The 18,710-nt window shown below is 27.1% G+C and overlaps 2 protein-coding genes across 5 annotated transcripts in view; one reads left to right on the plus strand and one right to left on the minus strand.

Annotated features, from left to right (window-relative positions):
* The window catches only part of LOC107169364 (uncharacterized), a 28,883-nt gene extending 14,519 nt beyond the window's left edge, over positions 1-14,364 (plus strand). For all 3 annotated transcript variants that reach the window (XM_089227417.1, XM_089227416.1, XM_089227418.1), the window contains 2 exons: positions 2,595-2,764; positions 11,916-14,364. The gene's annotated coding sequence lies outside the window, so the exon portion shown is untranslated. The remainder of the gene's footprint in view (positions 1-2,594; positions 2,765-11,915) is intronic.
* Positions 9,934-14,353, minus strand: LOC107169237 (apolipoprotein D-like). Of its 2 annotated transcripts, XM_015518915.2 has the most exons (5): positions 14,217-14,353; positions 11,407-11,623; positions 10,893-11,044; positions 10,295-10,532; positions 9,934-10,154 (listed from the first exon to the last, which is right to left on the minus strand). In XM_015518915.2, the coding sequence occupies exons 1-5, from the start codon at positions 14,343-14,345 to the stop codon at positions 10,096-10,098; spliced, it is 795 nt and encodes a 264-aa protein (XP_015374401.1). In that variant the 5' UTR covers positions 14,346-14,353; the 3' UTR covers positions 9,934-10,095. The 2 variants fall into 2 exon arrangements, with proteins under 2 accessions (XP_015374401.1, XP_089083545.1); XM_089227419.1 differs by having other exon boundaries at positions 9,934-10,532.
* Positions 14,365-18,710: the final 4,346 nt, after the last annotated feature.

The following is an 18,710-nucleotide window of genomic DNA, read 5'->3' on the forward strand; positions in this document are numbered from 1 at the left end:
TTATATATTATAATATATACACGCGTCATGCATTCTTCATAATATTGCATGCATAAATAGGAATTAAATAAAAAATTAAATTAAACAGGTTTACGAATAATAATTACGTTTCCACAAAAAAAAATTCAGTTTTTTATTAATTACCCTGTTGGTATTAATAAAATATATCGGAACTACGCATTATAAATTATTTATTGTCTATTAATAATCATTGAATTATTGACAAAATAAATTGAAGAAAAAAATATACCTATATAAATACGTAGGTGTATATATTTTTTTTTTAATGAGAGAAATACTACGCAATTACTTATTTATGGCGTAGATAGATTAGAATAGAATATTTGAATCAAATAATATTATATTGCATATTGCAGATTATACTGTAAATAAGTATTAACTATTCTCGGAAGTTAGATTCTAAGCGGAGCTATGATTAATGTGTGTGAAGTGTGAGTGGCGGAGTAGGTATAGTTTGTGTCTGTCATTACGTTTTGACTTTTGAATCAGACAATTTAATTTAATTATCAACTCTGGTGGTTTATCACGGAAATTCGCTAATTTTACTGGAGTTATAAATCCAGGACATTTTCATATTTAATACCCAAGGCTTGAAAATTTAATAGATTCAAAGTTTAAATAATTGACCATCTCTTATAAGATCGAGGAAATATTAAATCATCGATGACTATCAGAACTTTTTAGAAATGTTTATTATATTTATAGTGTTAAATATATACATCTTAAATGTAAATTTCTATAAGAATATTATTAATATATGTACAAAAATATTTAAGATTTACGTTACAATGTTTTTTTCTCGTCAAAAGAGACGTTGTATGATAAAAAAAATCTTCGATATTAAGCTACAAGTACAAAACCTTTTTTAGTGAATATAGAGAATCAAAAGCAAAAAATTCTCAAAACTTGAAATCAAAATAAAGAATAATTAGGAAAAAAACAAAATTTTCATACAAATCAATTAATTTTTTAATCTTGTAGTAATTCAAAAACAAATAACTGCGTATATATTCTTAAGTTTTAAGTTTAATGTTTATAATTATAGAAATTTTTTTGAGCTTATGTTCACAATTATTTGTTATGAACAATTAAATTTGGAATTTTTACCAACATCAATTTGTCAAAAATAATTTCTAAAATATTCGGAATTAAAAATGTATAGTATTTTTAAAAATTCATACCTTTTTTGTTTCTCATATGTTATTGCCAGAATTTCAAGAAAAAAGTTGATCGTAATTCCAAAAATATTTCTTATGAATTAAGATACTCATCTCATTATTATATTGTAATCAAAAACTTATTACTGTATTTGAAATTTTTACTAATCGTTTATATTAACATCTTCTATGCAAAAGTAGTATAATTTTCAAAATATTTAAAACAATTTACTCGTATACAGACATTTCCTTTTTTTACTTTTTTTTTTGTGTGTAACTGTTGATTGGTTTTTAAGCTTAAGACAACAAACTCATAAAAATCAAGATTTATTTTTTTTTCCAAATTAATATTTATTTATTTATTGCTCGGATACAGTTATAGTGTATATAGTATTTTGTCGACCTTTACAAGGCTAGCAACCAATAGCACAGTCAAAATTATTACGTATAAAATACTATTTTTCAATAAAAAAAAATTGTTACAGTAGTTGAGTTGAGTATAGTTATAGGTGTAACCGTTTCCTAAAACGCCCTGCTACCACTTACATTGCGAATATTAGTTTGTCATTAGTCAATAATTAATAATACTTGATAATCAAAACATGTAATGACAATGTATATCGTATAATTGTATAAACTTAACTGAAACTACTACATGCAAGTTGACATATAATAGCAATGATAATTAATAACAATTGTATTTATATTCCTATATGTATGTAATATATAGTGTTGAGTTTTTATAAATCGACAAAATATTTAATATAAAATTGTATAATCGGCTAATAACCTTGTCGTTGATGCCTAAATGCCTTCAACAATTAATATAAAAAACAAAAAACAATATTGTATTACACTAATACCACCCACACACGTATAGCATCATGCTTGAACGTATATATCAAAATAGGGAGCACTTATGGATGCATACGGTATAGTTCGACTGCAAACTGCAGCGTCGAATTAATACAATGTACATTTGGTATTTTTTTACTTATAACTTTACTTAATATATATATATGTATATATTATATAAAGGTGCTCGCAAGACTTACCGAATGTTAACACATCCTTAAAAAAAAAAAAAAAAACATTATACTTGGTGCTTGGCTAACGAAAACCTTCGTTTTGATATAAAAATATTATGAGATGATATTATATAGGTGTATATGAAGTGAACACAAATAGTCAATGAAATTCTAAAAAAATTAATTTAACATGCACCTAAAGTCTCATAAGGCATCAATTATTTCTAGACGACCGTGAATAAAATTAGTTCAGATTATGTTTAACGACAAAATAGCAATCGGAAATATATATGCATACTCGCACGTATATATTATACATTTACATTTTTGTTATCTAATAAAGTGTTTTAATATTATTATAATTATTATTTTTTTATTCTTTCCGCAGACTTTTGAACGATTATCGACGTCGCCGTATGTAACGCTGCAGTGAAACGAATTTTATTAAGTCACCGAAAAAATCATAATAAAACTCCTCCGAGTCCAATGTAGTCATTATATACACGACCAGAAAAGACGTATGTACCTGCACTACGACGTATAACACACATTCTACGGGTATTTATAATTTATAATTGATATATATATAATATATATGTACCAATATTGACACTATATTATGTATTGTATATGCGCCATGCGGTGCATATATGATGCATTTACCTGCAGTTATGCAATCACCGCCGCCATACAGGCACGCGCATGCAATTACACGGCTTTCGCACACTCGTTTGATGTATAAATAGTTAATATTTTATATTATGTACCTACATATTATATGGATAAACGTGCGTGTGTGTAATTACCACAAACTACGTAATTAGATTTCAAAATTTCCCGATTAATAACACAAACAACGACGAAATGTGTTGTGGAAATGGACGAATGTACACCTTACCCTGCTGCAGTGGTACAACTATACTGCAGGAGTGTATAAAACTATAAAAGCACTCGATACACCCCCCCTCCCCCCACACACACAATAATTTTATTTTGCGTATTTGTACATACCTACTCGAGATGTTAGTGCATATAAATGCATTAAGAGGACGTTACACCCGCATTTGTTGTCTCCGTCTTACAAGTGCGTAACATTGCAAAAACTGTTTGGCGCGGGAAAGAACCGAGAAAGCTACAGTTATAACTAAGAAACGAAATTTTCACCACATAAAAAGGAGAATTTTGTCTATGCAATATCGTTTTTATTTTTTCGATATCAGAACTACACAAAAAGTTATTCATGCTTAAAAAACACAAAATTAATATATTAATAATAAAACAATAAGAATTTTTTTTGTATAAGTGATATCAAAAAAATAAAAACGATATTGCACAGACAAAATTCTCCTTTTTATGTGGTGAAAATTTCGTTTCTTAGTTATAACTGTATCTTTCTCGGTTCTTTCCCGCGCGAAACAGTTTTTGCAATGTTACGCACTTTTAAGACGGAGACAACAAATGCGGGTGTAACGTCCTCTTAAGCCATATTATAAATAAGTACCTATATATGGCTATATATAACTGTTGTATTGCTATTATTTTACTGATAATAGATGGGTATATCGACATTTCGCTATTATAACGATTAAATTAGAAATATTCTGTTACAGGAGTAACCTTGCAGTAGATATTACTTACATTTTATATTCTTAAATAATTCCATTTCACTAGGTCAACCTTAATTAAATAACTAAGTAATTCATAAATTGAAACATTCATCTAAGGCAGGTAGTATTTCTATTTTAAAATATAGCCTGGCTAATGGTTACTATACTACTATTATCCTCCATAGTCCACTTCCTGACTTTATGAAGTTTAAATCTTACAATAATATAACGTAACCACTAACCTTAGAAATATTTACATATTATATTTGTATACTAACAATTGCCCGTCTCTGGTAGTATGTATACTATAATAATGTGTATTATTTTGAATTTATTATATAAAAAAAATATAAATATTTATACCATATCTCGTTATAAACATTTAGCTAATTTATATAGTTACAATTTTTGAAAATAATTATAGAAAAACAGTCGTCGATGGTAAAAGTTGTCGTGGGACGCGTAACAGTATATATTGCAGTATATTGTGTACCTTCTAAGTTTAGTGGTGTATCTTTAACAGGGTGTATACCTAAATTTTCACTTTTCCCTGTACTATAATCTACATATTTTTTTTTAACTTAAAAGCTCATAATCTGAGCATTGTTGGTTATGTTCAAAAATAATATAGGGTTCACCCAATAACTCTACCTTATTTTTTTAACTTTCAGTAAATATTATTTACGAAAAACCAAACCTTGTTTTAAATTTTCAAATCTTGGCATAAAATATTGAAAATTATATACATTCTTAAGTGCATGAGTTTTCGAATAAGTCGATGTAGTTAGTTATTTTATTAATTCAAAAATATATGTCCATAAAATATAATAAAATAGAGAATATAAAATATTTATGATTAATTGATTGTTATTCCAAATTTTTATATGAGTATTTTTTATACATGGTATAATAATTTAAGTTTTCATATCACTGTTTTTTGAGTTGTTTATAGAAAGTTTAAACATTTTTTTTTTTTGTATCAGTAATACATTTTAATATGTCCGTTCAAAAAGCTTGAATATTTAATCAAGTTTCAAAGGATTAAAAATTACTTTATAGTCATCACTCTTGAATTTTCCTATGTAATCTGAACACGCCAACAAAAGTCATTATACCTAGTTAAACTATTAATTTATTTTTTTTTGCTTGGTAGGGGAAAACACAATCCACACTAAATAGTAGCCCTAAAAATATCTACGAATGTAAATATAATTTCATTTAGAGTTGGTTTTTTAAATGTCTGTGATGAGACCTAAGCACAACCCTCTTTGATGTCTGCTTATGGACACATTCTATAACCTAAAATTCTAATTTTTATCAATCTACCCTAATTTGGCGCTTATTCTACAGAGTCAATCCAAGTATGTCACTTTATCCAACAAATGTTAAATGTTTTTTGTTCATTTTGTTATTCCTACTAGTATGTCTATAGTGTTTACAATTTCCTCGGTTAATAAGCCTCGGTAACTATGGCCATTGGCAACAATTAGTTTAACTCTAAATTATTTACATGTTATATAAGTTACATGTTAAATACTATTGATAAGGTTGGACTTAGTACCTAATAAAGGCTATTATTTATTGTCTTATGTTGTCTAGGTCTAGCTTCTGACAGGATGTTTGAGATGCCTGTTTCCCTTATCGTTACTTCTTCGGACTTGAAAAATATGTTAATTGACGTATTTTTTTGTTTCTTATAAGTTATGTAATATTTAAAGGCTTGCTACGATTTCTTTCTGAAATGTCAATATAAAATGGGTTTTTTTAGTTTAAACACACAATTACTAATAATTGATTTTTTTTTATGTTGTCTAAAGTATAATGATACCAGAGAAATATACCTAATAGTTATACCTACATTATATTACAGTTTAAATATCTATATTGAAATTGATATTTTGTCACATTAGTTCCGTGATAAAACTAGTCTAGACTTCAAAATAACTTCGCATTTGTCGCGTCGGTCTGGCGCCTTCAACTTTTATTACCACCGTACACATTAACAAAATGAAATGTTAATATAATGGCATTATTTTATATTATATTACGAGATGTATTCTATTACGTTTAATTGTACTCGTCTGGACTAAGGTATTTTTGTATCGTGGAAAAAGGTATCTGGAACTCTAGAAATTAAGTGTCTGAGATAAAAGGCCCAAGAAAGTATTTTAAGATGCCATCGCCTTGGTAATAGTGAAACGTATACAACATCGTATATTAAGATACGATATCAAAAATTAGAGAATCAAAAATTAAAATTTTGTGAAATACTAACTTTAAGCGTCCAATCGTTGCTCATAGAAAACGATTGTGAATTTACGCACGGATTTATTTTTTTTAATTTCATAAATAACAATTTATTAATAACCTTTAATTATATTGTCAAGTTTTTTAAAAAAGTTATCATTACTATTTGTTATTTTTTTATTGACGGAGAAAAACTCCTTTACAAACGTTGTTCATTTTAAATTGTGTTTATTGAATAACAGATAGGTACAATACAAATTATAGCACGTACGAATAATATTAAAAAATTTACATTTAACAGACTCGAAAAATAATTTCCAAAAAAAACTCGATAAAATACAACCTACCCTTATAAATGACTTATTACAAGGCTTACCTAAGCTAGCGAACTTGATAAGTGATATATCTACAGTGAATGGAAAGATGTATTTTCGTATAAAACGAGCGCGGACACGAATGCAAAAGCTGCAAGAACGGTACAAAATTTTCAGATTTAGTATATTTAGTGTAAAATTGAAGTTACAAAAAAGTACATCAGAACAGTAGTCAATATTACACAATAAGAACAATTTTAAACTCAAAGATGATTATATTAATCCGTTGTTACTATTACATGACCTTAAAAGCTCAGTTTCACTTGATAACCATTTGTAAACTTTAGAAAAAACAACGGAATTTCAACAATTTGAGAATAACATAAAAAATGGTGAAACAAGTTAACACTTTTTTATTAGAACCTAGTAATTTAAAAATAGTTAACAATGCTAAGTTAAATCTAGACTTGAACTCTGCATCGTATCTAAAAAGAAAAACTTTTATGAATTTCCATCTAAGATAATTTGACATTGCCGCAATTTTTACGTATTTAGTCAAAACTTGAACTTTAAATGCTTGTAGAAAAAAATCATGCCAATGTATTTTTAATATTTTTCAACTGCTATTGTAACAATATGTTAGGTGTCTTGAATTAAATTTTCAAGCTTTTCTACCCAACAAATACATTTTTATCGATATTTATTGAAAAAAAAAACTAAAAAAGTTTAAAAATTAAAATGTCAGTAAACAGCTCAAAATATTTTGAAAATTTTATCAAATATAGAAAATATCAATATAAACATTCAGTGAAAATGTCATGCATCTATGGTCATTTGTTTTAAAGTGACATCAAAAACCAAAATCGATTTTGTCAAAAACTGATTGTGCGTAAAATTTCCAGTTTTTCCCTTAATTTTCAGTTTGTTTCTTCCGATTATTTAGAAAAATATTGAGAAATTTTTACCTTTGACCCTTTCTGATCGAACGAGGTACTGAAGTCGAAAAGCGAAGCACTTTTACTGTCCCAAAACGTCGTGACAGCGTGACAGACACAAACAATTGTGACTATGAATATCTTTTATTTTTCAACTGCTATTGTAACAATAATGTTAGGATCTTTGTATTAAATTTTCAAGCTTTTCTACCCAACAAATAAATTTTTATCGATATTAATTTTATTGAATACGAAAATTTTTAGGCAAATAGGTTTTGGATTTTGGTATACCTAATGGCTTATACTCTAAAACAAATAACCGTAGATACATAAAATAAAAAAATTTTCACTGAATTATAAGCTGTTTACGGACACTTTAGGTTTTCAATTTTTTTTTTAAATCTAAATAAAATTGTATTTGTTGGCTTTGAGTCAGAAGCGTCCAAACTTAATACAAGACTCTTGATAAATATTGTTACAATAGCAGTTGAAAAACATTATAAATACATAGACAAATTTTTTTAATAAAAATTTAAAGTTTGAATTTTGACAACATTTATCAAATTGAATATTTAAAAATGATTTTGTAGTTAAAAAATTATAAAATGTTTAATTTAGAAAAATGAGAATTTGAAACAACGGTTTTCATAAATAGTTCATACTGTAATCAAAAATTACAATAATTATATAAATTCAGTTATTTTTTACAGACATTTTAAGGTTGAATATGGAGAAAATTACAAATAATCACAAATCATTACGTTTTTAGTAATTTTGCTAATAATATATTATTCGTGGACATAGGTAGATACTCATAGGCGCAACTAGGGGCAATTGTTTTTGTCTCCAAACTATTTGTTAGATCCCTTTCAATATTTATTATTGATAAATTTGAAAATCGCTCTTGTCTCATTGTCGTCCTCTGCCAAGTTTTTAATCTACGCATAGAAGAAAACGAACGTTGTAGATACACAACCGTGGTGACAACAAATATAACCAGTGTGACTGTAATGCGTTTAACTCGTGTACATTTTTTTTTTATGGAATGTGTAACCTGGATAATAACTGAAATAATAATAATTTCAGGTTTTTTTTGATTAAAAAAAAAAAATGTGCCAATTTTATTTCTATGACGAATAAAAAATTCGTAAGTCATGGCTTTATTTTGGGGGGAGGGGGCTACAAAAATATTTGGGGGAGGGGACTAAGCCCCCCTAGCCCCCACCTAATTGCGCCTATGTAGGTACTAGAAACTTCTATACTTGTATAGTATAGGTACTTTAATATTCTTATTGTGTGATAAGTCGATGACATACATTTTACTTTATACTATAGCAGGGGTGGCCACTAACCTTAACTTTGGGAGCCTCAAATTTATAAAGTTAATTCGAGGTGAGCCACACATTGTAAAGCAATGTTTACAAAATAAAGATCCATTTTTCATTTTAAAACAAATGAAGGAACATTTATTTACTTTTAATTTTAGTCTAAGTTTGGTTCAAAAGCCTCACGAAATTGATTTAAGAGCCTCGTTGTAGCCACCCCTGTACTATAGAGTAGTACTAGAGTTGTACCACACATAACACATATTTTACACTGACTAATACCCACTGGCCACTTGTAACTTACACCTACCACAAATGTCTTCCTGTTGTATAAGTAAAGAATAAGATGAATTAAGAGGACGCCAAACCCGCATATGTTGTCTCCGTCGTACAAGTGCGTAGCATAGCAAATTTTACGCTCAGAAGATCACGTTTATCTCCGTTATTTTAAAATTTAGAGTGAATTGACCTATTATAAAAATTAAAGGCAAGATTATTACCGAGTGCATCTCATAGGCTTTTTATTATATTTTAATTTTAAGCCGAGTTATGAGTATTTTTAGATATAAAAATTATTTACAATTTTAAAATACTCATTACTCGCTTTAAAATTAAAATATAATAAAAAGCCTATGAGATACACTCGGTAATAATCTTGCCTTTAATTTTTATAATAGGTCAATTCACTCTAAATTTTAAAATAACAGAGATAAACGTGATCTGCTGAGCGTAAAATTTGTTATGCTACGCACTTGTACGACGAAGACAACACATGCGTAAATGAATAAATATAAGCGTCGTTAATCCTTACAAATGCATTGTCGAACTCGATAATTTGTGATAACCTATTACATAATACCTATTATTATTATTTATTATATTATTAATCTGAAATTCTAAAATTCGCATAGTCTGGATATTGTTATAGAATGCACGATGATCTCGAAAAAATGTAAACGTTATCTTGTGCCAAGCTCTAGCAAATGTAAACCTCCACTTACATAATAACCATTATTTAAGTATTAAAGTTCAACCTACGCAAGCGTTGAAACGAAAACTGCCAAATGCATTTTAGTGTACATTGAGTTTTGAGTAGGTAATTACTGTAAACGTTGATATTATAATAATAGTCAACAAGTTGGTACACGTATTTTTTAAGTTCAATGCTAAATTAGACGTTTGAAGATCCGACATCTCGATGAAAAGAATTACCTATATTAGGTATGCAAAGAAAAAATACAACTTTGGCCTTTGATGAAACTAATGAAAAATAAACTGTTAAAATAAATTACAAAATAGTTAATTCTGCATAATATTTAATATCGATGTATAAAATATAAATGTATATTCAAATTATTTAAATCCTACTTATAAAGTTATAACTAATGTACAAACTTCAGTTGTAAAGTAAAATAAAAAAAAATATATATATAATTGACTAAATTAATATATTTTTGATAATCAGTCGTAGGAAATTTGTTGTGATTCAGCCGATTTAGGTATAGTCGTACCACTCGTATCTATATAGATATAAAAAGATATTCCTGAATATTAAATTATAAACTACAACAGAATAATTAAGATTACACGGTAAATTACACGCAAATATTTATTATGATAGTAATCTACGGCAACAACTCGAATTCACTGTTAGGATCACCTTTTTTTTCTGAACTACTCGCCGCTTTGTATAGTTTTTTACCACCTTCGATCACGTATTCGACGCCGTCGCCAATTTTTGATCCTACTTTGCGCACCGCCTGACCAATGTTGTGTGAGCTGAAAGTTTGGTCATTGATTTCCACGCGCATCGATGTGTTGAGATGTGCACAGTTGTTCTGATCAACTATCGTTAAGTCAAATGGATTTACGTTGCTCGAAGCAATACGATTGCGCACCTGAAATAATGTTTTGTGGTTATTACACTATAATATATTTTATATAGGGGTTCGCTGTACACTTAAGGAGTTAGGTTAAGGATCAGAATGTATAAATTTGTATTGATCAAATTTGGAAAATATTTTTTTTTAGTTTTTCTGGAGATTGACTTTTTTTTAAGGAATTGTAGAACTTAATTTAAAATTTAAATAGAGACATATACATTTTAAATAAGTACAAAATCACGTAATATGATTCTTAATAATCTTCAGCATCATATAAGAACAAACTTTACAAAATACTCTTGTGCCATTTTTTCTTAATCTTGACATATTTTGATATATTATGGGATAAATTATTTTAGTGAACAATTAACTAACCTTGTCTACATATTGTTTATCCAATGTTTTTGATCTAGATAAAATCGTCACTGAATGTCTATTACCGAGAGGTATTTTTTGACAAGAAAATATTCCTGCGTAATTTACGTAGTCCGTTGAAAAAACAACAAACGACGCTTTTCCCGCAACACCTATAGGCATACAAGTAAAAATGTATATTAATTGTGATGTTAAAACTTGAAAAGGGTTTTCAAACATTTTTTTTTAGTAAGAGAAAAGAATTAAGTAGTTTCGATGTTTCGAAATTGTTTGCATTATGCAATTAGTACTTATTTAACATATTATGTTTATACACAAAATTAATAAGAGAAAATTTTTTTGAAAGGAATATTATATAATCTATATCAAATTTAAATAATATATAAACTATTTTACGTGGTAAGTGATAAGTGGATAAAAAACACTATAGAAAAAAAATAGTAAAGTGATAAGTCACCCTGGTCCAAATTAAGCTAGCGATAATTTATTAACTATATTCCAAACAGTAACTTACTTAATGGAAAATTAGCTATCATTCTTGAAGGTAAGCTAGGGTCTGCTTTTAAATTTCCAACATAGTGGTAGCTATTGGATTTCGCCACATTAATAATAGAATTTTCACTCATTTGATCTAATTTATATGCATTGGGCTCGCTTGTTTTTTCGAAGTTATATTCGAGACACCGGCTTGACGTTGATGTTTTTTGTATTGCATACCATTTTCCTAAAAGCTGAACAAATAAAATACAGTTATAACTAAAATTGTTAACTACCTATATATTAATTATACTCTAGTATATATTATTGTATCTATTTACTGCAAACATTATAATCCATAAAACATATTTGTATCCAATTTATGAGCAAAATTAAAAATAAATAATACCCTTGTTAATATAAACAATAATATTATTAATGTTATATGTTAAATTGCTTATTAAATGTATATATTATAATGTGTATCAGGACGAAAATGACAAATATCTATGTGAATATTCAGAATATTGCATTTGAATGTTTCAGATCACATCGTGGTACACCGTGTATACTGTGTTGGTACCGTATATATCCAGTATATCTATAGTCTATGTATTATGTATATATTAAGTATATTTTACAGTTAATAATTATTAAATAATGTACCTACATGGTAGAAAATGCAATTAACTTTATAAACATCACTCTACAATGGGGGGTTTTATTAATGGACTAGGTACCCCGTAGGCAATTAATGGTTTTAATTTTAAATATTTTTTTTTTATTGCTATTGTTAAATGTATAAAACACTATGAAACAAATTATTGTTTGAACAGAACTAAATTGTATATCTATTTATTGTACTTAATTTAATATTTTATCTATGTATGGTTATTACTATACTATTTATACTATCTATATTATAACCGATAGTTTCTGAGCACGTTTCTGAATATAATATTACTTATTTAAGAAAATATAAAATGCAATTAAATGATTGATAAAAACATTAAGTATTATTATACTAAAATAGTAGACTTAAGTAATATTATGTTGTATTATTAGAATGTTAGATTCTTAAATTACTTTTTTACACGTTTTCAAATACCCATTGTATATTTATTATTACATGTGAATACTATCATAAACGGTATACAACAATGATAATTTAATAAAGATAGTTGTAACAGTTTAAAAATTTATAAATGCATCAGTTTCTACGCATTGAATTATTTTTATTGTTGATTCTGTGTTCTGGTCCTCTGTGTAGTATTATTATATTAATTTTTCAAATAACGTTCTCAAAGTAAAGGCTTAGGTTATAATTATATAAGAGATTAAATTTAAATTTAAAACATAATAGAACCATTATTATAACTTATAACTTTATAAGTTATTCATTTTAGTCTTAAGATATATATTAGTGAATACGTGCACGATACCAAGTGCACCTATAGTATCTATATACTATACTCTATGCCTGTTCAAATATTGTTTTTATTATACCAATGATTTAAATTTTTACAACATTTTCCACAATCATTAGTATAAATGTATAATAATATATAATTTTATCAATATTCACTATTAACTGTTTCAGTACCACAAACCACCAAAGATAAGCATAATAATAAATTACTGGTTAGTTGGTTAGTACAATATTATTATCGATAAGTAATAAATTCATAACAAAATTGAAAATGTTCAACGTATCATTGATATTACATAAGTATATTTATCATTTATTCAATTAGAGATGAAATATAAGGGATGCTGAAATTATGATAATTTAAAGTCATTTTTTAGGTTTTAAAAATATAATACGTGAACTTGGAACTATGTAGTAATGTAGTATAGGTGTATTAGAGTAAGTATATTGCATGCCCGGACACAGGCACTCATCTCTTATTGTAGTAACGACAGTAACGTACAATAAAATGTTTAAAGTATTAAAATCCCTCAAGTTTGATTTATGTCCAAAATAATTTACAACAGATTTTTAAAAAGCAGCAATGAACTCTATTAAAAACGAATTTCCAAGTACAGAGATACAGTTTTTTTCATTTTAGTCAAGCAATTGCCGAAAAATTCAAAACTTTGATTTGACCACTAAATATATAGAAGATGTAAATTTTGCATTACAAGTTAAAAAATTAATAGCGCTTGCTTTCATACCTATTGACAAAGTAGATAATTATTTTGAAATTTTGTTGGAGAGTGATTTTTATATGGAAAACGACTATATACTATCTCCACTAATCACCTATTTCGAGTGTACGTGGATTGGAATTTTGGTCAGGAGGGTCGACGTCGACAACCGCAATATCCTGTCGAAATATGGAACTGTTCTGCCGAAAACCAATAACAGTATTGAGGTTGGCATAATGCATTTTCGGCATTATTAAATCGTAACAAACCAGTCATATGGAAATTTATAAGTGCATTGCAAAGGGATGAAAGCTTGACAGAAGAACAATTATTAATTGCTGGTTTTTCACCAACTAAAAAAAAGAAGTACAAAGACTCATCAAAAAAATTGATTCGAATTTGTAATAATGACTTTACAACCGACGAAGTGCTTCAAGGTATTGCGCACAATTTAAAAGCGCCTAAAAGTGTTGTTGTCAAAATTACATGCGTTAAAATGACGTATACGCCTAATAATTGTCGTTCGTCCAAATGACTGCATTCATTTGACGCTCGTCAAAATTGACGTATTATTTAAGATTTAATTAATTATATTATTGTAATTTGTTGAAAACGAATATAACATATTACACATCATCAAACTATATATATTAATAATCATTATAGATATTTCATATAACATTATGAGTTATGACTTACCTTATCCATTGAAAAATCAGTCATTGGTTCAAGAGTTGGACATTGGCCGAAATGATATGAATGACATTTCACCGAGTACAGTAATGAACAGCTAACCATCAACACAAGAGCAATTTTCAAAAGCTCCATAATTATTGTAAAATACAATCTGTAAAATATTAACAATTTTAGTTCCCTATTAAATATCTAGATCAGTAATCAGAAACTAAACTTAACAAAAATTACTTTTTATAAATCTATGATATTGTATTATATTTATATATAAAAAAAAATAGTAGTGTAATATAATACGTATGTATAATAATTGTCTATCTACATGATAAAATACCTACGTTCAACCTATTATTTATATTCTTTCAAGTTTTTATATTCAAATGATAATAATATAATCATTAAGATTTTGAATATAATTCTATAAATGCGTAATGTTTTTACATTGTATTGTTATTTGTTTGTTTAACCTTTATACTTATTTTAATATTAATTTAGATAACTAGCAGTGTTTATAACAATACAGAAAAAAACAAAGAGTTTAATTCCTGCCGTGACCTAACTATTAAGACACAGGTAACTATTTTATTTATATTAAAACAAAAACATGTAACTCAATCTCAAACAGTCAAATCAACAATGATGGACCATGTTCCTAAACAGTATTACGCAGTTCTAAAAATTTGGCATATCTTACTGTTTTTAATAAAAATACATTTTAATGAATAATAATTCTATCAATATTATTGAAAATAACCAACACTTACAATAGTTAATAGTTTAATGTTGTTAGCATGTAAAATTACATAGCTACTGATTTTTAACTATCATTTTCCATTCATTATAGTAGTTATAGGAATATAGTTATAAATATTCTAAAATCAAACGTACATTTATTTATCATGTCTAATCTGTATTATTCCTATATTAGTAAAATATTTTAATCTGTTAAATATTATAGGTATATATTGTTTAATTTATACGCTTAATTTATTAATGACTACTAGTAATTAGTGATATTATAAAGTATTTTACTATGTAAAAGTTAATTATTTATGATATACTTACAAATAAAGGTATACAATGCTACAATGGTAATTGATTTAAAAAATCTGCTTCCTGTATCATAAGATTATGATGCACTAGAACGTTCCATACTAGATGTCTAGACGTAAAACTTCATGTTATATTGAGTTTTTGTAACTTAGTATGCTATAATATTTCCTCCCACTCCATTAGTGATCTGTAGCCATGTAGTTTGGCTACTATAGTAACTACGTCTGATGAGTCATAGTCCTATAGGAGGAGCGGATTCAAGAAATTCGAACGGATCAACACCGTTACAGCAATATAACATATATTATGTATATAGGTGTTTATACATATGACTGAATAGTTTTTTTTTTTAAACAAGGTATGACTCAAAAGTACGTGCATAACAATTAGATCAAAATATGCAGAAATTAATCTGAATCATATTATAATCTATACCAGTACTCAGTCATGTTGTAATAATAACAGGAATTTAATAATTTATATTTTATAATACCTAGCTATCGTACCTATACAGAATAAATCTTTTACCAACATTTTCAAAGCCATCAGAAACAAGTAAATTGAAAAACATACTATTTTTTTTTTTAGCAAATATTCCATTTTAACAGTATCAATTATCATTTACTTATAACTTGTAAGTATTAGGTGTACTATAGTTTATTATTAATTTATTATCAGTGATTGGCGAATGAAGACTAAATTATTTTCTAACACAATTATAATTAATGCTATAATCTATAGTTGTTATAGTTCCAACTAAAATATTAAATAGTGAACTTAGCAATTTAAGAAAATTCGAAAAATCCGTATACTTATTTATTTATTTGGAGAAATGAGAAAACCTGGAAATAAAGCTCCCAATAATTTTTTTTTAAGTTCCAGTGTAGAATTTTGAAGTAAACTGACATTGAAGTCTTATTAAAGTGGGAGCAGAGTGGGCCAGCGTTCAAGTGATCAAATGCTCACTGTCCATTTGATGTAGGAAAAAATCCAATTTATTTATATTTAAAAATAAATAACCTTAATTGTTGTCAATTATATTATTAATTTTAAAATATACCAAGTTATGGCAGACAAACTGGAACTCCGCGCGCACTAAACTACACGAAATTAAACAAGATGTTTTCCCATGACCTCATCCCACACACCTTCCTAGAAAATTTGAAGTTATACTAACAAGACTACGGATCGGCCACACCAAGATCACTCACAGTTATTTAATGAGTAAAAATGATCCCCCGATATGCACAACTTGCGGCACGTACCTATCAGTTAAACACATTATGACTGAATGTCTATCATATACCGAATCAAGATTGAAATCAAATCTTCCTGAACACCTGGCAGAATCACTCGGTCACAGCAACTCTTCACTCGCAGTCACATTCAACTTCATCTCATTGGCAGAACTTCTAAACAAAATTTAAAAAAAAGCAAATGTACACTTATTCAAATTTAAATACTGTAAATTTTAGATGTAAATAACGGAATTCCATTGTTCCCAATGGCCGATGTCGCCGAGGGTTTATTCTTAATAATAATAAAAAAAAAATTTTAAAATAAAAGCAATATAGTATTATAAGCATTCTATAGTACCTAATAAAAAATATGTATTTTTTTTTGTTTTTATTTTTATTTTCAACTTCAATAACTTAATGATTGATCAGTAATTTTCAAAAGCGTCAACGAAAACAAAAAATTAAAAATAAATAAAACATGGATGATTATTTAAGTTTAATACACCTTTGCACATTTAATATTAAATAAATAAATAGATACCTATCTCATATCTATAAAAATATTTATGTGTAAGTAGTAAATCTGTAAATCGATTTATTTCAATTTGCAAAATAATATAATACGTAATTTATACTGACATGTACGTTTAAAAAAGAATCACTTTGTACAATAAGTAGTTATTGAAAGTTTTTTAATGTATTGTCATATTTATACAAGACATCCAAATTCTAACTATTCGTTTACATTTAGTGAGTATTATTTGACTATTATGTATTGTAGTAGGTATTGGGTCATAGCCAGGGGGGGGGGCATTGGTCGATGCCCGAAGGATCCCATAGACTGGAAAATTCTACAAGATCTGTTTTCGGCGGTCTGATAAAGTACATTGGATTGACATTGTCTTGCCAAATGCAAAATTTTATCAAAGATGCCCCCTTCCCCCGTAAATTTATTCTAAATGCAGGTGAGTTGTCTTCTCTAAACCCAATCGTTACCCCCTCTCAAAATATTAAAAGTATTAGAAATTAATATAGTTTTTATGTTTAATATCCGCCTAAAATTTGATTTGCCCCACCTGAAGAGGCTGAAGATTTGGTCTAGCTACGGCCTAAGGGCTTGGGTCTGCGTCTAGTCGTCGCCAGATAAATATAAAAATAATAAATAAATAATACTTGGTACCTTTATGCTTTTCTTGTACATTTTGTGGTAATCGGAGAAAAAATCCCCCGATGAACGAACCAGGAAAAAAAATCCCCAGACTACAATATTACTCACAACCTCATTCACAAATATTTTTTAACGTTAATTGGTATCTTTATAGATATAATTACCACATTATTAATATTTAATTACAAATACGTATATTATATTATACTATACTATATTATTATATTATATCATTCAATAAATTAATATAGTTGTTAGAAAAACAAAGTTTTTATTAAAAAATTATATTTTTAAATATTTTTTATCCTTATAATTTTAACTAAAAATATCTATAAAAAATACCGAATACCTAGTAGTCCCACAGAGTATTTTAGTGTAAAGATGTATAGATATTTTTTTAGATTTTTTTCAACTACTTATGAGAAACCTTGTTTTAAATTTGCAATACTTAGCTGTAGAAATTGAAAATTTTTTGCATTTTTAGAAAATGTTTGTAAATTGTAATTTTTGGTATTAATTATTTTTGTTTTCCGTTATAATTACATTTAAAAATGTCAACAGTTTTTTGTCTAATATATAAAGTCATAATCATAACGTTTGATTTATAAATAGCTCTAAAATATTTAAAATATTTTGAAAATGTTATCATACATTCCTACATAGAAAACATCATACAAACATTTGTTGAAAATTTCAAAAAACTACAAACAATTATATCATTATATGTTTTTACTGTGAATAGGTGCCTAAGTTTAATGATTATTGTTTGATAATTATTACATAATTATTAATTTTATTATTATTATCTATATTTTGTATTATTGACGCATTAATTATTCGAAATATTTTTATATGCTATATGTTTTTACTGTGAGTAGGTGTTAATTAACGTTTAAAAATATATGTTCAACCATTTTCATGAGGTTGTGAGTAATATTGCGGTCTGGGGATTTTTTTTCCTAGGGTCGGGGATTTTGTTTCTGGGGTCGTTCGTCAGGGGATTTTTTTTCCTGGGATTTTTTTTCCCGGAGATTTTTTTCC

The sequence above is a fragment of the Diuraphis noxia genome, unplaced genomic scaffold (genome assembly GCF_037042655.1).
Source record: "Diuraphis noxia isolate RWA-SAM2 unplaced genomic scaffold, SU_Dnox_SAM2 contig0004, whole genome shotgun sequence".
NCBI classification, from domain to species: Eukaryota; Metazoa; Arthropoda; class Insecta; order Hemiptera; family Aphididae; genus Diuraphis; species Diuraphis noxia.

What these genes read in the sequence shown, in the direction of transcription:
- LOC107169237 (XM_015518915.2), bottom strand. Translation starts at nt 14,345, where the DNA reads ATGGAGCTTTTGAAAATTGCTCTTGTGTTGATGGTTAGCTGTTCATTA. An exon ending in CTGATTTTTCAATGGATAAG is followed by an intron (nt 11,624 to 14,216) that starts GTAAGTCATAAC and finishes TTATTTGTTCAG; the next exon opens with CTTTTAGGAAAATGGTATGC. An exon ending in ATAAACAATATGTAGACAAG is followed by an intron (nt 10,533 to 10,892) that starts GTTAGTTAATTG and finishes ACATTATTTCAG; the next exon opens with GTGCGCAATCGTATTGCTTC.